Source organism: Neltuma alba, unplaced genomic scaffold (genome assembly GCF_004799145.2).
Source record: "Neltuma alba isolate B1F8T4 unplaced genomic scaffold, ASM479914v2 tig00011167_pilon, whole genome shotgun sequence".
Taxonomy (NCBI): domain Eukaryota; kingdom Viridiplantae; phylum Streptophyta; class Magnoliopsida; order Fabales; family Fabaceae; genus Neltuma; species Neltuma alba.
Window position 1 is genome coordinate 12,603 of NW_021635897.1, and position 18,326 is coordinate 30,928.

General features: G+C 33.2%; 1 protein-coding gene across 1 annotated transcript; it reads left to right on the top strand.

Annotated features, from left to right (window-relative positions):
* Positions 1 to 4,222: 4,222 nt before the first annotated feature.
* LOC114762012 (geraniol 8-hydroxylase) lies at positions 4,223 to 7,910 on the top strand. Its single transcript, XM_028951465.1, has 2 exons — positions 4,223 to 5,291; positions 7,134 to 7,910. Exons 1-2 carry the CDS (start codon positions 4,347 to 4,349, stop codon positions 7,752 to 7,754), a joined length of 1,566 nt encoding a protein of 521 aa, XP_028807298.1. The 5' UTR covers positions 4,223 to 4,346; the 3' UTR covers positions 7,755 to 7,910.
* The last annotated feature ends 10,416 nt before the right edge of the window (positions 7,911 to 18,326 follow it).

Sequence of the window (18,326 nt, forward strand, 5' to 3'; positions counted from 1 at the left end):
ATCTTTTCATAAAAATGCATGGGCAAATTGGATCATTTTTATATCATTTCTTCAACCAATATTTACTCAATCGGTTATACCACATACACCCTGATTGCTTCTAGCAACTTATTTAACTTAATCATTGTTCTCAAGAACTTGAATTGTATGCTTCTGGCAAGTGAAATCTTTCAGGAAATTTTATATATTTTGATCCAGAACTATAAAATGGATCATAAATACTGAAATTATTTTAGTCTTCATAATATTTCATATATTGAAAAATTTTCTTATATATGCTCCTGGCATATTTTGGATCCTTCAAAAAATTATCATATAAATTTCACTATTTAATGATCTTCATACATGGATCATAATAATATCTAACAAACACATTTTATAACTACCAAACTATTCATATATGCAAAATTATATCCACCACAAAGTAATATGTCTCATTATTTGTGAAAATATATATATTTTCACATAAACGTCTATATATTATATAGAAACTTTATATGTGTTGGGACTACAGGCCCATTTTCACATATTGAAATAATATTTTCATCACATCTTTTTCCTTTTTCTTTTCTTCTTGGCCAAATTTATATTTACTTTGTATGATAGATCTATACGTAAGATCCTTTTTTTATCATGTGATATTCTTATGAAAATTATTGTCGACAACTTTACCTTTTCGGTTTCATTTTTTCTTTTGTGACATAACTTGTTGAGATATCTTTCTTCCTTTTCAGGTACCTGAACCTCTTCTGGGGTTTTATAATTAGTTATGTCCTGACACTCTTCTAGAGTACATGCCTCCTCAATACAACTTCTAAGTTGTATGCTCCTCTTTAGTCAAGATATTTATATTGGAACCGATTAACCTCTCATGCTTCTGGTATGTCTTAATATTCAAAATAATTGGAGCATTTTCAGCTGGAATAAGAGATTTAAATTTTTTTATTCAAGTCAGTAAAATATTTTGTAGTATTTCATGAATGCAATTTTGATGAACTTCTGGTCCATACTAATATATTTGAGGATCTATATTTAATAGTAATAATGCATTCCATGCATTCTCTTTTCCAGCTACTCAATTTCTCCCCCTCATGTTAGGAAAACTTTGTCGAATAACAGTCAACTAATTATGTAGTATAAGTCTCCTAAATCCATTTGCTTCTTTTAGGAACATTATTTTGTTCCATTTAAAAACAAACAAGAAGAAAGAGGTTCTTACCCAACATATGTCCCAATTTTCTTTAAATATCCATCTATGTGCATTGTGGTGGATTGGTAAGAATAAATATTGCACATTTCAATCTTTAGATGGAAAATATCTTGCTCCTGACCAAAAGCCAATTTTATCGGGAGAATTTTGTTGCCTTGATGTGTATAAGTGCTGCAATATATCAAATATGCCAACACTAAAATGGAAAAATTTGTTCTCATAAATATTGATCAAGCTATTCACGGAGGCATTAACAAATGATTTTGCTAGATCAATTTGTTAAGCAGGTTTTTCAACATTAAAAGCCTGATATATAAATTCACTAGCATCTTTGAAATCAAGTTTTGGGAATCACATAGTCTGGAAATATTTATCTAAATAATCTTGCAAATTTCAGGTTGCAAATTAATATCAATCACACATCTTACCATTTTATATAGATGCATCTATCAAATATTGAATACTTGTATGGCTTATGTGCTTCTAAATGGGCCTATATATATTTCCAGAGATATAGTGATTCATTCAAAAACAAAACATAACTAGTGATATTTTATAATTAATTTTCTTTGAGAACAAGCAGCATATACGGATTCTTAAAAATGTTGGCTATTCGGGTTCTTCAATGGATATCAATACATAATCTTCAATAATTATATAGTTTAAGATGATCAAACAAGTCTCGCCAACAATAAATCTAATTATATCAGTAAACTTCTGGTTTACTGTACCATGTTTCGTTACCAATAATAAACTTTTCAATATAACATATGATTGATGATATCCATTTATGAAAAATATATTCAATATCAACTCATACTTGTATTCTAACAGTTTTTCCCCTCAAGATTAAGTCATTAAAACATGATTCCTTTATTCATATATTTCATAAACAACTGCTAGCATATAATAGGTTAAAGCCAATAACCTATCTTTGGCTTGGATGCCCAAGTACTTCCAAGTTTATATATAGTTACGGATTTTAATCCAATTGTACTATAGCATTTACACTCTTTGGAGAACCAAAGCTGTGATGTAGATCCATGGGTCATATTTTTCACTATCAATACTTTGTCTGCTCATAAAGAAAAATCAGTATTAGTTCTTCTGGAACTATATTAATACTATTACATCGAGTTCTTTAGGAACTATATAATTTAAGAGGAATATGAAAGACAACTCTATTTCAATATATTATTAACATAATAACAAATAATTATGAGTATCATAGATTTAACTTACAAGACACATAGAAAACACACAAAAATGATGAAGAACATTTAAAATGAACTTTTAAAAGTAAAGTACTTAACGTTCAAAACTTTTCAATATTGATCAGTGTACTATATACATTTAAAATATTCAAAACTAATATTGAATCAGATCATATAAATAAGATATAAATAAATAAAGTATAACTAGTAACTTTTGGGTCTATTTGATCTATTTAGTTTTATATCACACATTTATCAATATCACAATATCAAATTCTTATAACAATTTGTTTATCACAAATCATGATAAATTTAAAGACTGGTAGAAATTAAACATTATACATATAGCCTTCTAGGCATATATTTATATATTTTCTATTTTTATATATACTTTGGATATCTATTTTTCTTTACAACTTACTACTGCCTTCAGGCATTAAAATTAGCTTCGATATTTTCATAATATCACATGGTCTTTTTGATTCCACAACCATTTTTCTTTAACATTTGCTTTTCAATGAACTAATACATATTTGTCTATATGAGTTCTAGTCATATTATAACAGTTATTCATTATTTTATCATATTGATCATAGGGCTATTACTAATTCTGCTGTTATGATTCAATAGCCAAGCCCCAAAATTATTGTCCTTTTAGTTATCAGTTCCACTGATAGAATGTGATCATACTCTTTATCATTCTTATGAATATATTCTTTGCTTTCAATAGCACACCATCAATTTTCTCAAATATTAGTCTTCCGGACTATAACAAAATTTTCAGAACTACAAAGTTCTTTTGTATCGTTTCATTTTTAACCATCAATCTTCAAGACTTTGATATAAATTATCAAATTGTGATAATTTTGTCATGCCATCTGTTACTACCACAAGATGCTCTGTTATCAAATAATCATCAAAACATGATGTGGCTTCTGGCCATCTAATCACAAAATCAAGAATATAATGGCTATTTAGCCATTCATTTATATGTTTAATATTTTCTTTCTAAGATAACAATTAACTAATGTCGGAGATGATAATCATATATAATAATGTTATAGATGAACATAAACGTCATAGCAAATCAAGAAGTATAAGGACAATAGGATCATAAAAATATAAGAAAAATAAGAAATAAAAATATGATAAATAATATATTCGGCTACCAATGAATCAATAGGGTTAATATGCAAAACCACCATTTCCTCTAAATAAATTGGAGAAATCTTACCAAACTGTTCGGATCAAACTATCTTCATTCAATGAACAAAACCTCAACGTGTATCAACTAGGAGCCATGAACTCTGATAGTAGAGTCTTGTGCTGATAATGTATTATGAAATTAACCAACAATGAAAGTAGATTGGAGAAGAGAAGTAAACAAGAAAATGAGAAAATGATATTATATTCCTTCAGTTGCTTCACTTACCTCACAATACAATGACATGCCTTATTTATAGGCATAGTTTCACACATAAGTTACATTTGTACTTAAATGATAGATAGTGGGCAATAAACCATATGAATATGAGTAGGGAGAGTTACAAGATTAAAGGCATAGTGGAAAGGTAATAGAGTAATGGAAGATTAATGCCTAGTGGAAGTAGTGGGAGTTGATGATGAAGTTGAGAGGAAGAGAAAGAGGAAAAGGAAGAAGAGGAGATGGACATCCACATATTATAATATTCATAACAGTTATTAATTTTTTATTAAGAAAATAATAAAACCGGTGCAAACATCTGATAAATAGATCAGATAGATGTGTGGCCCGAAGAGAAAAGAGAATCAGATTTTATGAAGCGGACAACGCCCGGCTTTGGCGTCAGCGGCGGCCGGTATTCGATGTCAGCCTCACCTACATTTCTCATAAATATCCTTTGCCTCTGGTCCTTGCTCCTGGCTGGATCAGAAATTTGAGGATGACAGCTTTCCCACCGGCTCTCTTTCAGAATCTGATGGAGTCCCTAACCCAGTGGGATTCTCTCACACCTCTGTTTCTTGCTTTTTGTGGCATTCTCGCCGTCGCCTGGTATGCCTGGATCTGCTTCACCAAACCCAGCTCTAAGCCACCTCCAGGTCCCCGAGGCCTCCCCTTGTTCGGCAATCTTCTCTCAATAGATCCAGAGCTTCACTCTTACTTTGCCTCTTTGTCTCAAACCTATGGTCCTATCTTCTCGCTCCGACTTGGATCCAAAACTGCCGTCGTCGTTTCATCTCCTTCAATTGCTCGCCAAGTGCTCAAAGACCATGACGTCACTTTCGCCAACCGTGACGTCCCTGTCGCCGGCAGGTTAGCCACCTACGGCGGAAAAGACATTGTTTGGACTCCTTACGGACCTGAGTGGCGGATGTTGAGGAAAGTTTGTGTGCTTAAGATGCTCAGCAACACCACCTTGGACTCCGTTTATGAGCTCCGTCGGAGGGAGATCAGAAAAACCGTGGGATATCTGTACAGCCGGGTCGGGTCTCCGGTGGATATTGGGGAGCAAATGTTTCTTACCATATTAAATGTGATTACGAACATGATGTGGGGTGGGACGTTGGAAGGAGATGAGAGGGCAGCTGTGGGGTCGGAGTTCAGGGAAGTGGTGGCGCACATGACGGCGCTATTGGGGAAACCCAACCTGTCGGACTTCTTTTCTGGGTTGGCCTGGTTTGATTTGCAAGGTGTTGAGAAACAGATGCGTTTATTGGCTCGGCGGTTTGATCAGATCTTCGAGAAGATGATTGAGCTGCGACTGAGGAAGAACAACGAAAGTGGAAGTGGAGAAAGTAAAGATTTTTTGCAGTTCCTGTTGAAATTGAAGGATGAAGAGGATTCTAAAACGCCACTCACCATGACCCACATTAAGGCCCTCCTAATGGTATGTTTTTTTCCCTCAACCATCTCATTTTTTTAAGACATTCATTTTAACTTTTTATAATTTAATTTACTAAAAATAATTATGATAAATGCTAGGAGAAATTAGAATGAAGTACCTCAAGAGAATGATTTTATTTAGGAGACCCATAAAAATTATAATTACTTAGAAAAATTAAAAATCAAAATGTAAATTTAAAAATACTAAATTGCGCATAACCAAATTAAACCTCCTACGTTACCTCTCCCACATTCTATTTTTAAAAAATTTAAATTCGCTAAATTAAACAAAATTTATCTCAATTTTTACAACTTACATATATATATATATTAAAAAAATTATGCGAGCATTTTTCGGTTTTTTAAATTAAGATTTTATTTTTAAAATCACAAACTTTAATTAAAAATAAAAATTATATAATTTTAGTAAAACTCAATCTCTTATAATTTTTATATATGTTAAGTGAATGTTATATATGTCTAGAAAATAAAAATAAAAATTAAAAGTGCTCATATTTAGTATTTGATAATATTTTGAATAAAATTGTCTGTAAAAAGAAGATATCTATACATAAAAAAAAATTAACCAATAAAAAGTTCAAAGAAATGTTTTTTAAGTAAATTTTTTATAAGAAATATTATGTATGTGAGTTATAATAATATAAATCGGATGGGAAAAACTTAATGATATAAATGCATAAATATCTTCATTAATAATTAAATGATACATGGATATTGGTGAAAAATAAAAGTTAAAAATAGGGTACGGTCGTGTTGATGCCGGGCAGTTTTAGTTTTTTGTTTTTTTAGTGTTAATATAATTTTCAATGTTTAAGTTTGTTTTTTTTAATCCATCAAGTTACTATAGAATTTAATCAATCAAATTTCTTTTCATTTAAAATATTAAGTCTCTATAATTTAATAAATTTGAACAATTTTATCTTTTGAAAGACTAAAATCCATAGTTTGAATTTTAGAGACCAAACCAAATGAGGGCAATCTTAAAAGACAAAAAATTATTTTTTTTTTGACAAAAAAGAAATCGGAATGTATGAGAGAAAATAGGAGGTTTGACTGAGGATAGTTTGGTATTTTTAAATTTATATTTTGAAATTTGGTCCTTTTTATTAATTACAATTTTTATGATCATCTTTAATAAGTACTCCTCTGTTCCTTAATATAGGACATAATTAAAAAGTTGATCTTGATCCTAAATATAGGATTTGTTTGTCATATTTACCAATTCTTTTCCAAATTACCCCTATTAAATCATTAAATACCACAATAATACTTATTACTTATTAATAATACACCTATATATTTTATAAAGTGAGTGAGTACTTATTACTCATTAATTCTAGACTACATCAATTCTACTGTTTTATATTTTTAATAAAATAATTTAAAATATTTTTTGGAATGTCAGTTTTTTAAAGAAGTTTTAACTGGGGATATTTTGAAAAACATATACCATATTTATGATTATTATCTAACTTAAATAAGTCTTATATTAAGGATTGAAGGAGTATTATTTTCTCTAGGTTTTTTATCTTAATTTTCCCTAAATATTGAAAGAGCTTTTTTGAAATATTGAATAAACAACTTACGCTAACAATTACTTAAAGTCTTTGTCTAGAAGATTTTCCTTATCCAAAACATAAATGTCCCATTTAGATAATGCCAATTATAAGTTTACTTTTATTTTAAATTATATATGATAATTTTTTTAAAACATAAAAATTCAAATTAAATGTAGACCAAATTAGCATGAGCACTTCACGCTCGTCCAAAACCAATCAGCAGACTAGTTAATTGTCTCCCTACGGTGAAATCAATTTATGGGCAGGATATGGTGGTGGGTGGAAGCGACACGTCTTCCAACACAATTGAATTTGCGATGGCTCATATCATAAATGAACCTGAGGTGATGAGAAGAGTCCAAGAAGAATTGGACAGTGTAGTGGGAAGACAAAACATGGTAGAAGAGTCTCACATTCACAAACTCCCATACCTATTTGCGGTGATGAAAGAAAGTCTTAGGTTGCATCCTGCTCTTCCTCTATTAGTTCCTCATTGCCCAAGTGAAAGCACCACTGTGGGAGGCTACACTATCCCAAAAGGTTCTCGAGTGTTCATCAACGTGTGGGCCATACATAGGGACCCTACCATTTGGGTCAATCCTCTAAAGTTCGACCCCACAAGGTTCTTAGATTCTAAATGGGATTTTAGTGGGAATGACTTTGAGTATTTTCCATTTGGGTCTGGACGAAGAATATGCGCAGGAATAGCCATGGCTGAGAGGACCTTTCTGTATTCTGTTGCAACCCTAATGCATTCATTTGACTGGAAGATTCCTGAAAGCCAAGAGTTAGATATGTCCGAGAAATTTGGTATTGTATTGAAAAAGAAAGTTCCTCTCGTTGCTATTCCCACGACCCGGTTGTCAAACACAGCTCTATATGAATAGAAACATATGTATGTTAATTAAGTTGAGGAATCAATAATCATGTAGACAGGAGAATATTTAAAAATCTTAAAGTCAATAATGCAATTATGGCCACTTATTTATGTGTTTGATTATCCATGGATATATGTATCATTAATCCACTGATTTTCCAGAGAACATGAATGCCATTTAATATTAGTTTATTCCACGATTATGTTCCTTCTTTCAATGATTTGGCTGAAGAAAATAGCCTAGTGGGAATCTGGGTCTGTGCTTTTGCTATATTTGGAAGTTTGTGGAAAAATTTTGGCTCTTCATGTAAGGCTGAACTGACCAGGTTTTTTCTGGTGTATATTCATTGTCCATATATATCCTCAAAATAGAAGGTCCATTTGATTTATGAAAGTAAAGATTAGAAATTTTGGTAATTTTAAACCGGGATAAGCACTTTTTTTATCATGGTTGACTTTAAGGGGGTGTTTGGGATTGTGTAAAAGTACTTTTCAAAAGTATTTTTACGCAAAACGAAGTAAATTCCTCTACATATTTACTTCATATACCATAAAAACACTTTTAAAATCATAGTTTAGTTTTCATCCAAACACTCCCTAAGTTATTATGTACAATGGCATGTATGCTTTCCTTTTTCTTTTTTTCCCAAGTTATTAGTATTCATTAGCTGGGATTAGTTAATCCACTTATTGTGCCATGTGAGGGCAAAAATTTGATGGATAGAGATGATTTGTGTTAGTGAGTGCTGTTATTAAATAATGTCAGTATAGGGTTGAGAATTCTTAGATACTTCCTCTGATACTTATTTTAAGGCATCTTCCATAAAATTAATTTTTTATCCTAGTATATAAATGTAGTCGTCAAGTACCTCATTAATTAATTGCTACTTTCTAATTTTATCATTGCTATTAATTAAGGTTTAATACTAATAAGCTCCTCAAACTTCATGTTTCTCTATCTACTTCATTTAAGTTGGGGCTAAATTTGGGGGAAAAAAATCAATTTACAATAGATTTCATGTTTTAGTCGTACAGAAGAATCAGTTAAGAATGCCTTCTAATAAGACCAGAGGAAGTAAGCTTTACTTTTGGGACGATTAGAGCATGAGGATATATATATATATATACACACACACACACACACACACACATAGAGCATTGATATCATCTTTAGTCCCTTTTGACCTCATTCTGTTTTTGGTCATTGTTTTAGGGATAAAAAAATTGATTCAGGAATTAAAAATTTTTAAACATACCAAAATGAAGTCAAATTTTAGTTATCAAAATCTGGTTTCGAGTTTCAAATATTAGAAGTAAAATGAGGTCAAATTTTAAGGAACAAAATTATTGGTTTCAAATTTTTCAAAGACTAAATCAAAATTAGGTTAAATTTCAGGGGTTAAAAATTATATTAACCCCCTTCTCTAGAGAGAGAGATATATATATATATATATATGATCTTATGAGGATAAATTAAAATTTGAAAAAAAAAAACTCCAAATTAATTTTCATTGTTTTGTCTTGAAAATTGAAAAGCCAGTTGTAAATTACTCTTTAACAAGATGCAGATTTACAAACTCATAAATAATTGTACAAATTAATTTCCAATGTTTCGTTTGACAAATTGAAAAGATAACTATAAATTAACAAGTTGCAAATTTAAAAGATTAATTACAAATTATTTGTTAACACGTTTTAAACTTGAAAATATAAATGTACATCGTCAAATTTATGAAATTTGCAAAAGCTATACAAGTTAATTTCCCATGCTCTGTTTAAAAATTTTGAAGCTCAATCATAAAGCACTACAAAAAAACAGGAAATTAGTGACGAAATTTAAATTCTGTCGCTAATCTGTCACTAATCCTTTACAAATTTCGTCGCTAAAATTAGCGACGGAATTTAGTAACGGAAAATTTCCGTCACTAAATTAGCTAGGGATTAGTGACGGAATTCAAAATTCCGTCACTAAATTCTGTCAAAAGTCCATCACTAATTTTGTTTTAAATAATTAGTGACGGAGATTAGTGACGGAATTTTTCCGTTACTAATCTGTCACTAACTCCAATCACAAAACATTTTGTGACCGAAATTAGTGATAGAATTTTTCCGTTACTAATTTTCATCACTAATTTGTTACTAACTCCCATTACAAGACATTTTGTGACGAAAATTAGTAACGGAATTTTTTTGTCACTAATCCGCCACTTAAAATATAATATAAATATATAATAATAATTTTTTAAAATTCTTATTCAAATAAAAATATAAAATATCATATTTTTAAATAATATATTATATAAAAATTAAAACATAAAAATATTATAAAAGAAAATAAAAATATACAGTATACAACTTGTTATTCCGTTAAATATATGAATAAAAATATAAATTATTAATTTTTTTGCTAATATATAAAAATTAAATTCAAATAAATAATAATATATTAAATTATATAATATATATTAAATTATGTACATAATATTTATTATATATATTTGTATTTGTTGTTAGAAATATTATATATATTAATTTTTGTATAAAAATTTCACAGGTGCTTCTCAACTCAACTAGCAAAGGTTTCAGCACATGTGTAGGAGGTCCCAAGATCAAACCAAAACTCTTTCACAAAATTGAGCCAATTTGTGATGTGGCGATGATGTGGACAAGGCGATGATGTTGCGGCTCATAGTGATGGACACATGGCAATGACGTAGATAAAAACGATGATGTGGAAACATGTGAGAGAGAGGGTTGATGAGGTGGCAGCCAGTGATGACGTGGAAGCTCACAGTGATAGACATGTGGCAATGACGTGGCAACATGGGAGAGAGAGGATTGATGAGGTGGTGGATGACGTGGCAACATGGGAGAGAGAGGGTTGATGAGGTGGTGGCCGATGATGATGTGGAAGCTCACAATGATGGACATGTGGCGATGACGTGGCAACATGGGAGAGAGAGGGTTGATGAGGTGGCAGCTGGTGATGAGGTGGCGGTCACAAACATGACATGTGGTGCAATTAATTATTGCCACGTGGTGTTTTAAATTTACAAAATAAAAAAAAAATTAGTGATGGATTTGTGATAGAAAATTCAGCCATAAATTTGTGGCGGAATTTTCCGTCACAAATCCGTTGCTATTTTGTGACAGAATTTTTGTGGGATCTTTGTCATTAATTAGTGACAGAAAATTTCTGTGACTAATTTCCGTCGCTAATCCGTCAGTAATTAAGGACGGAATTTTGAATTTTGTCACTAATTATTTAGTGACGGTGGAGGTAGTGACGGAAAAAATTCTATTACTAATTCCGTCACTAACTAAATTCCGTCGCTAATTCGTTGCTAATCCGTCGTTAAATTTGATTAGTGATGGAAATTCCGTCACTAAAATCCATCGCTAATTTGATTTTTTTTTTGGTAGTGAAGTACTTTTCAACAAATTACAAATTTGAGAATACAAGTGTGAATTGTTTAGAGCTTAAATAATCGTGACTAAAGATAGTATGTTTAAGTAATTAGAGACCTTGAAATTAAATTATTGGTCATTCACTAGCCCAAATTTATTCATTTCTGTACCAATTATACTGTTGTTTGTCGTTTTTCATTTTGTTTCAAAACAAAAAGGGAACTATTATTGTTTTCCAAGCCCAAAAAAAAAAACCAGCCTACTATGGTCTTGGTGGGTTAGCATTCCAAGTATACCCTCATTTAACTCTCCTTGTAACAAAACAAAAGCATGGCGAATGGGACTTTCGATGCGCTTGTAACATATATCCTCTTGGCCGAACAGAGTGGGGTTACGTCCCGGGAGTGAACAATGGTGCTTGTGCTCTCGCAAAGGACGTCCTTCCTGGTGCCTTCTTCAAGTGAAGAAGAGGATGATTTAAGCATGAGGAACTCCAAGAAGATTAAAAATGGGATCAAAGATGCTGGGAAAAGTGGTATTCAGGATGAATGGCCTCACCTAGGGACCCAAATACAACCTAACATGAAGGAACATATAGGGACGATGAGCATGCAAAGGATCCCAATAATGCTATTGATCACTTATCCGACAACTATATGTCTAAGAAATTGCTTAGTTCTTAGGACCAAGATATGAATGAACCCCCTTACAAGATAACTGAGGACCCTGAGAGGAACTTTCCTACAATCACCTTTTCCAACAAGATGAAGAAAAGGTTGTGTCATGCTTGGAGCAAAGCTGTTATAATTAAATTGCTTGACAGGACTATCGATTACAAGGCTTCGGAATCAAGGTTGCAAAGTATGTGGGCTAAACGAGGTATTATTAATCTGATTAATATTGGTTTTGGTTACCTTGTAGTAAGCTTACTAATAAGGATGACTATTTTAACGCGCTTACTAGAGGCCCATGGATGATATATGATCATTTTCTCACTGTTCAACCTTGGATTCCTAATTTTTGTCTTGATAGAGCTAGTATTGATAAGGTGGCTCTGTGGGCCAAAGTTCCAAAAGTATTCCTAGAGTGCTATGATGAAGAATCCTTGACAATGATTAGTAACAGAATTAGGCAGACCTTGAACAAAGTTGATATGAATACCTCTCATCAACTCAGAGGGAATTTTGCTATGGTCTGCCTCTTGGTGGAATTAGGTAAACAGTTGATGTCTGGATTTGTTTTGGATGGAGAGGAACACTATCTCGAATATGAGGCATTGCATCTCCTTTGTAGTGGGTGTGGAATATATGGACATAAGATTAAAAATTGTCCCATGAAGAGGAAAGATACAAAGCACGCAGAAATGAATCACTTTGTACCAGAGAAGTTAAATGTGGAACAGGGGAATTTGCAATCTGGTTATGTGCAGGAACAATGGAAGGTAGTTCAAAAGCCACGACGGCAAGGGAAAACTAGAGAGAAACAAGATAGCAACTCATAGCCAGTGAAAGGGGGCTCTCATTTCAGTGTATTGGCTGAGGAAGAAGTTAATCATCAAGTTAGTGATGATAATCATATTATCAATGAAGATCAAAGCATCATAGCTGTTATGCCCTCAAATGAAGAGCAACATCACAGGGTGAAAAACAAGGCTCAGAAAGGATGAAAAGGAGGCAATTCGATGAAGTAGGGTAGTACAAAAAAGGGTAATAACGGGTTGGAGCAAAGCACACAATCAGTGAAGGTACAGTAGGAGGTACTGGTGCGTTATGCGGAGAAAAGGACAAGAGAAACTCTGCAGATAAATAGGAAGAATGAAAGTGACGTTTTATTGCTCACTATGGTAGAGGCTAAAGAGGATGAGCATGATACGAGGATGAAAATTGGGGGGACCACTGTGAGTACGCCTAGCAGCAAGGGAGAGGAACAGTCAGATAATGTTCCTTTTTCTTCCAGGTGAAATACGGATTGAAGAGGTAGACCCTGTGACCAGTTAAATAGGGCTGGAGTCGCAATGCCCAATTTGTGATGGTACTAAGATGACCGCCCAAAGTGCTGAGATAGTAGTACCCAAAACGCAACTGTCTAGGGATTTTTAATGGGTTTTCCAATCGGCCCGTTTATTTTTTAATGGATAGTTTCTTTTTTTGGAACATAAGAGGCTCTTGTGGAAGCAGCCTCTTAAGAAATTTAAAAGTGGCTTTTAAGAAGGCCGGGCCAGGCTTTTCATGCTTTCTGAAACTAGATGTGCTGATGAATCCAAGTTCCATCCCCTTCGTGTATTCGGTTATGACCAGATTCGTATAATTCCCTACATCGGTAAATACGGTGGCTTGCTTGCAGCTTGGAAGAGTAACATTGTTTCGGTGATTGTTCTTGAAGAAGATTGACAATTTTTTCATCTTTAGTGCTGCTTTGATGGTACACTGCCTTTTCTTATTACAGCTATTTACTCTATCCCCCATTCAAATTATCAGCAACTCCTCTAGGATAAACTACAAATTCTTTCAATTGGAATTTCAAGCCCTTGGGTATTTTATGGAGATTTCAATGATATTTTAGAACCATCAAACCGTATCGGTGGTGTGGGTTGTAACTATAGAAGATTGAGATGGTTTCAAGACTGGGTTAATTTGTGTGGTCTCTCAAATTTGAGTTCTTTTGGTTTGAAATTTACTTGGAAAGGCCCTCGCTTGACTGGGCTTTCTTGACTTTTCAAAAAACTAGACAGAGCTTTAGTTAATATGGCCTTTCTCATGTTGATGCTTGGAAGCTCATTGAAGATACTCCTTGAGACTAATTTCTCAAATCATATTCCTTTGCTCTTTTGTCTTGGTTTCTCTTCGATAAGGAATTCTACTGATCATGCCTTTCAATTTGAAGCCATGTGGCTTGCTCATGACAATTTTCAGCCTTTTCTTAATGAGGTTTGGTCTGATTCTCTTAATTTAAATGGTAATTTGGGAAGTTTCAGGATAGCTATTCTTAACTGGAATAAAAATGTGTTTGTGTTTGTTTAAAAAAGAAAAAAAAAACTCTGCTAGCTAGACTCAGTTGGTATTCAGAACTCAGTAGCCTATCCCTCTTGCTCTTTCCCCTATAACTTGAAAGTCTCTTCAGAAAGAACCTGATGAAGTGTTGAGATTAGAGGAAATTAAATGGTTCTAGAAATCTCGTTCAGAATGGATTTCGAAGAGTGATAGGAATACTAGATACTATCATCTAAAAACCAATATGAGAAGAAGACGGAACCATATAAAGGCTCTTAAAAATGATAATGTTCAGTAGGTGGAGGATGAAGATGAGCTAAAAGCTTTGGTCGCTGATTATTTTAAATCCTTATTCAATGCTGATATAGGAGACCACCTTTTTTGCAAACTAAAAGTAACTTTCCTTTACTCAAGGATTCCCTTTCTTCCCTTAGCTTTATTCCCTCTGAGTAAGAGATTCATGATGCATTATTTGCTCTGGGACCTTGTAAGGCTCTAGGTTTTGATGGGTTCTCCCCTATCTTTTTTCAATGGAATTTGGGCAAGGGGAATAATTCCTTTTATCATTTCGTCAAAGTAGCTTTTGAAGGCAATGCGTCACTAGCTGATGCGACTAAGAGTCTAATAGCTCTAATTCCCAAAAGAGATGATCCTTAAAGGGTGGAACACTTTAGGTTGATTTCCTTGTGATCAGTCCATTATAAGTATGTTACTAAGATTTTATCTATAAGAATGAAAGGTTTAATTGATGAACTGATCTCTCCCTTCCAATCAAGCTTTATCCTAGAAGGCATATTCAAGATAACATTATTATTGTGGAGGATATCTTACATACTATGAGAAAAACAAGAGGGAGGAAAGGATATGTGGCACTCAATATTGATTTGGAGAAGGCTTATGATAGAGTTAGATAGGATTTTTTACACCAAGTTCTTCAAGATGCTGTAACAGACGAGAAGTCCGTTAATCTTATTATGCATTTCATTTCTTCAATTGCTTATAATGTCCTATGGAATAGGTCAAGAATTGAATTTTTTTTTCTTCCCTCTAGACAACTTTGGCAAGGGGACCTAACTTGTCCTTTTCTTTTTGTGATGTGCATGAAAAAACTCTCCCATATTATCACTGATGATGTAAATAATGAAAGCTGGAAACGAATCTGACTTATGAGGAATGGTCCTTTGATATCCCATCTACTTTTTGCTGATGATTTGTTACTTTTTGGAGAAGCTTCTGAAGCTCAAGCTCTGAATATAATAGTGTCCTGACACTTTCTGCAATGCCTTTAGAGCGAAGGTCAGTAAGGTTAAGTCTACGATGTTTTTCTCCCCTAGAGTTCATGTTTTTGTGCAAAGAAAATTTAGTTCTCTTACTAGAATGAAGATCACTGATGAAATTAGGAAATATCTTGGATTTCCGCTCACTCGGGGGAGATGTTCCTCTGACACTTTTCAGTACATAGTCGACAGAGTCAGAAATAAGTGGGCATCTTGGAAGTCTAATTGCCTCTCTATGGCAGAGAGAATTACCTTGGCAAAATTTGTCCTGAGTACTGTTCCTTTCTATCTTACTTGTGTGCATATGCAATGAAGTTGAGAGGTTACAGAGGAATTTCATTTGGGGTCATACCTAGGATAGTCATGGGTATCACACTATTGGACGGGAAAAGCTCACTATGTCCAAGGAGTTTGGTGGATTGGGATTCAAACATCTTACCTTAATGAATCAAGCCTTTGGAGCCAAATTAGCATGGAAACTGTTGATTGGCACTAAAGGCCTATGGTCCGAAGTTTTATTCTACAAATATATGTGCAGAAGTGATAACAAACTATTGAATTTTCAAAGTGGTGATTCTAAGCTTTGGAAATTCATTTGTTAGCAAAGTCAGTTGATTAATAATAGTTTGTGATGGCAAGTTCGGAATGGTGAATCTGTGAATTTTTTTTCAGTGATAGATGGATGTTTCCAGAGAAATTAATTAATTAAACAAATGTGTTCTAGACAATTCACTTTGGAGGGGGAAAATAGCCATGTCAGTGATTGGGTAAGGAATGGCGATTGGGATTTCACTAGACTAAGTCAAGTGGTGAATGTAGAGGTGGTATAGTGACTTATCTCTGTTATCCCACCCTTTAATGAAACAGGCAATGATGTGATGACTTGGAAGGCTAATCTTCAAGGCTAATTTACTATAAAGAGTGCCTATTCTATATTATACAGGGTCTCACCAAACCATTATAGCCTTGTTTTTAAATCTATATGGAGATGGCAAGGTGTAGAAGGCATTTGAACATTCTTGTGGATTTCTTTTCAAAATAAACTTCCTACTAATGTAGTTGGAGGAGCACCTGGTTGAATTCTTCTCCTATTTGTTCTTACTGTAATGCTAGCATAGAGGATGTCCTTCATATTTTAAGGGACAGTGACTATGCAAAAGAGATGCGGCATCAGCTGGTCAACCCCAGGTTTGCCTCTCAATTCTTTTCTTCTTCTTCAAGGGACTCGTTTAGCTTCAATTTGTCTAGAGATCTAGCTAGAGTTGATAACTCCTCAGTCAATTTGGAATGGAAGCTTCTTTGGGGAGTTGCTGTTTGGAAATTATGGACTTGGAGGAATAAGTTTTGTTTTGAGCATGATTTTCATAAACCTATTAATCTTACTACTGTCATCCTTAGTTCTTGGAATTTATTGACCCAACTGAATGCTGCAACATTGATTCAAGACCTAATACCCCTAATCTGCCATGGGGTCTTCCTCCTCAGTATTGGATGACCATGAATGTAGATGGAGGAATTTCCAAGAGGCAGAACAAAGTTGGATGTGGTGGTATTATGAGGGATTCCGCTGGGCGTTGGATTATAGGCTTCACTTACTTCATTTGGCACTATATTTTTTACGAAGCAGTGGAGTGGGCTGTCTTTCAGGGGCTTCAAATTGTTTCGGAATTTGGATGTAGGAATTTTTTTTGGGTTAAAACATAGGTATCCTCCTATTGGAGGCAATCCTATTCGAGATACTGTCGGGTACTAAATGTGGACACCTCTCCTAGCGAAGATTCGAACTTTAGTTCACCACGTTAAATTTAGAGTATGATTCTAAAAATCTAGCGGATCCGCGTAACGGGAATGGACCTCCCCCAACTTGCAGCTTGACCTTTTCGAACATATAGAAAATGATTGCGTTTGATTGGGGATTATCTATTGTTCACAATCCAAGGCAGCGAAATCATATCACTGATGCTCTGCCGAAGGAAGGTTTATCTTGCTCCTCATTGTCGGAGTCTGGTCCTTCTCATTTGAAGACCTTGTGGCACAAAGATAGTTTGGGACTCAATCCTTATCTAGTTTAGTTTATTTATTTTGGGCTCTTGCCCTCTCGTGTAACCAAAAAAAAAAAAAACTTTCCCTCTATCTCTCTTTCTCTGTGGGCACATGTGCAAATATGGGTTTATATACATTGTCATGCCTAAATTTTTTTTTGGCTCTCTGAACATATTAAATGAAAGTATTCTAGTTTATTAAGCTGTTTGGATTAATTCTTAGAAACCAGATTTTTAAAAAAAGTAGTAAAAAGTGATCGTGGACAGTATATTATGTGAAAAAGTGATATTGATAAATTAAAAATGTTTGAATGGTTGTGGTGAGAATCACCTTTTCATATCTAAACTACTAAAAAGGATATAAACCAATGTGGTATTCATGTAAAAATGATATAAATAATTGTTTTGTATTCTTAAATGATAAAATATATTTATAAATTAATATACCTATTTAAATAATATCATTAATATTTCATTTCAATGATAACCGTATTATTTTAGCATTGCTTAATAGTAATTTTTTATTCATTTTATTATGATGATTTTAAAAAGAATTTAAGAAGATCAGGTTATTTTTGACATAACGTGTCTGATATTCTTGTTATTATGCTCAAAATCATGGTTTCAAACCTTTAAGAAAAAAAAGAGGACTCCTGGGATTGCTTGGCTTTTCAAAATTATGGTTTTGATTTCTATACAAACACCTTTACTACAAAAGGTAATATTTTACATTAATTAGTAATTTCTTAATCCATATGCAAAACGTTTATAACAAAATAATTGAAATGAAGTAGGTACTTTTTTCTCCTAAAGTGTCATTCTTCTATTGACACATCGGGATGAGCTCATAAAAGACACATCTTTG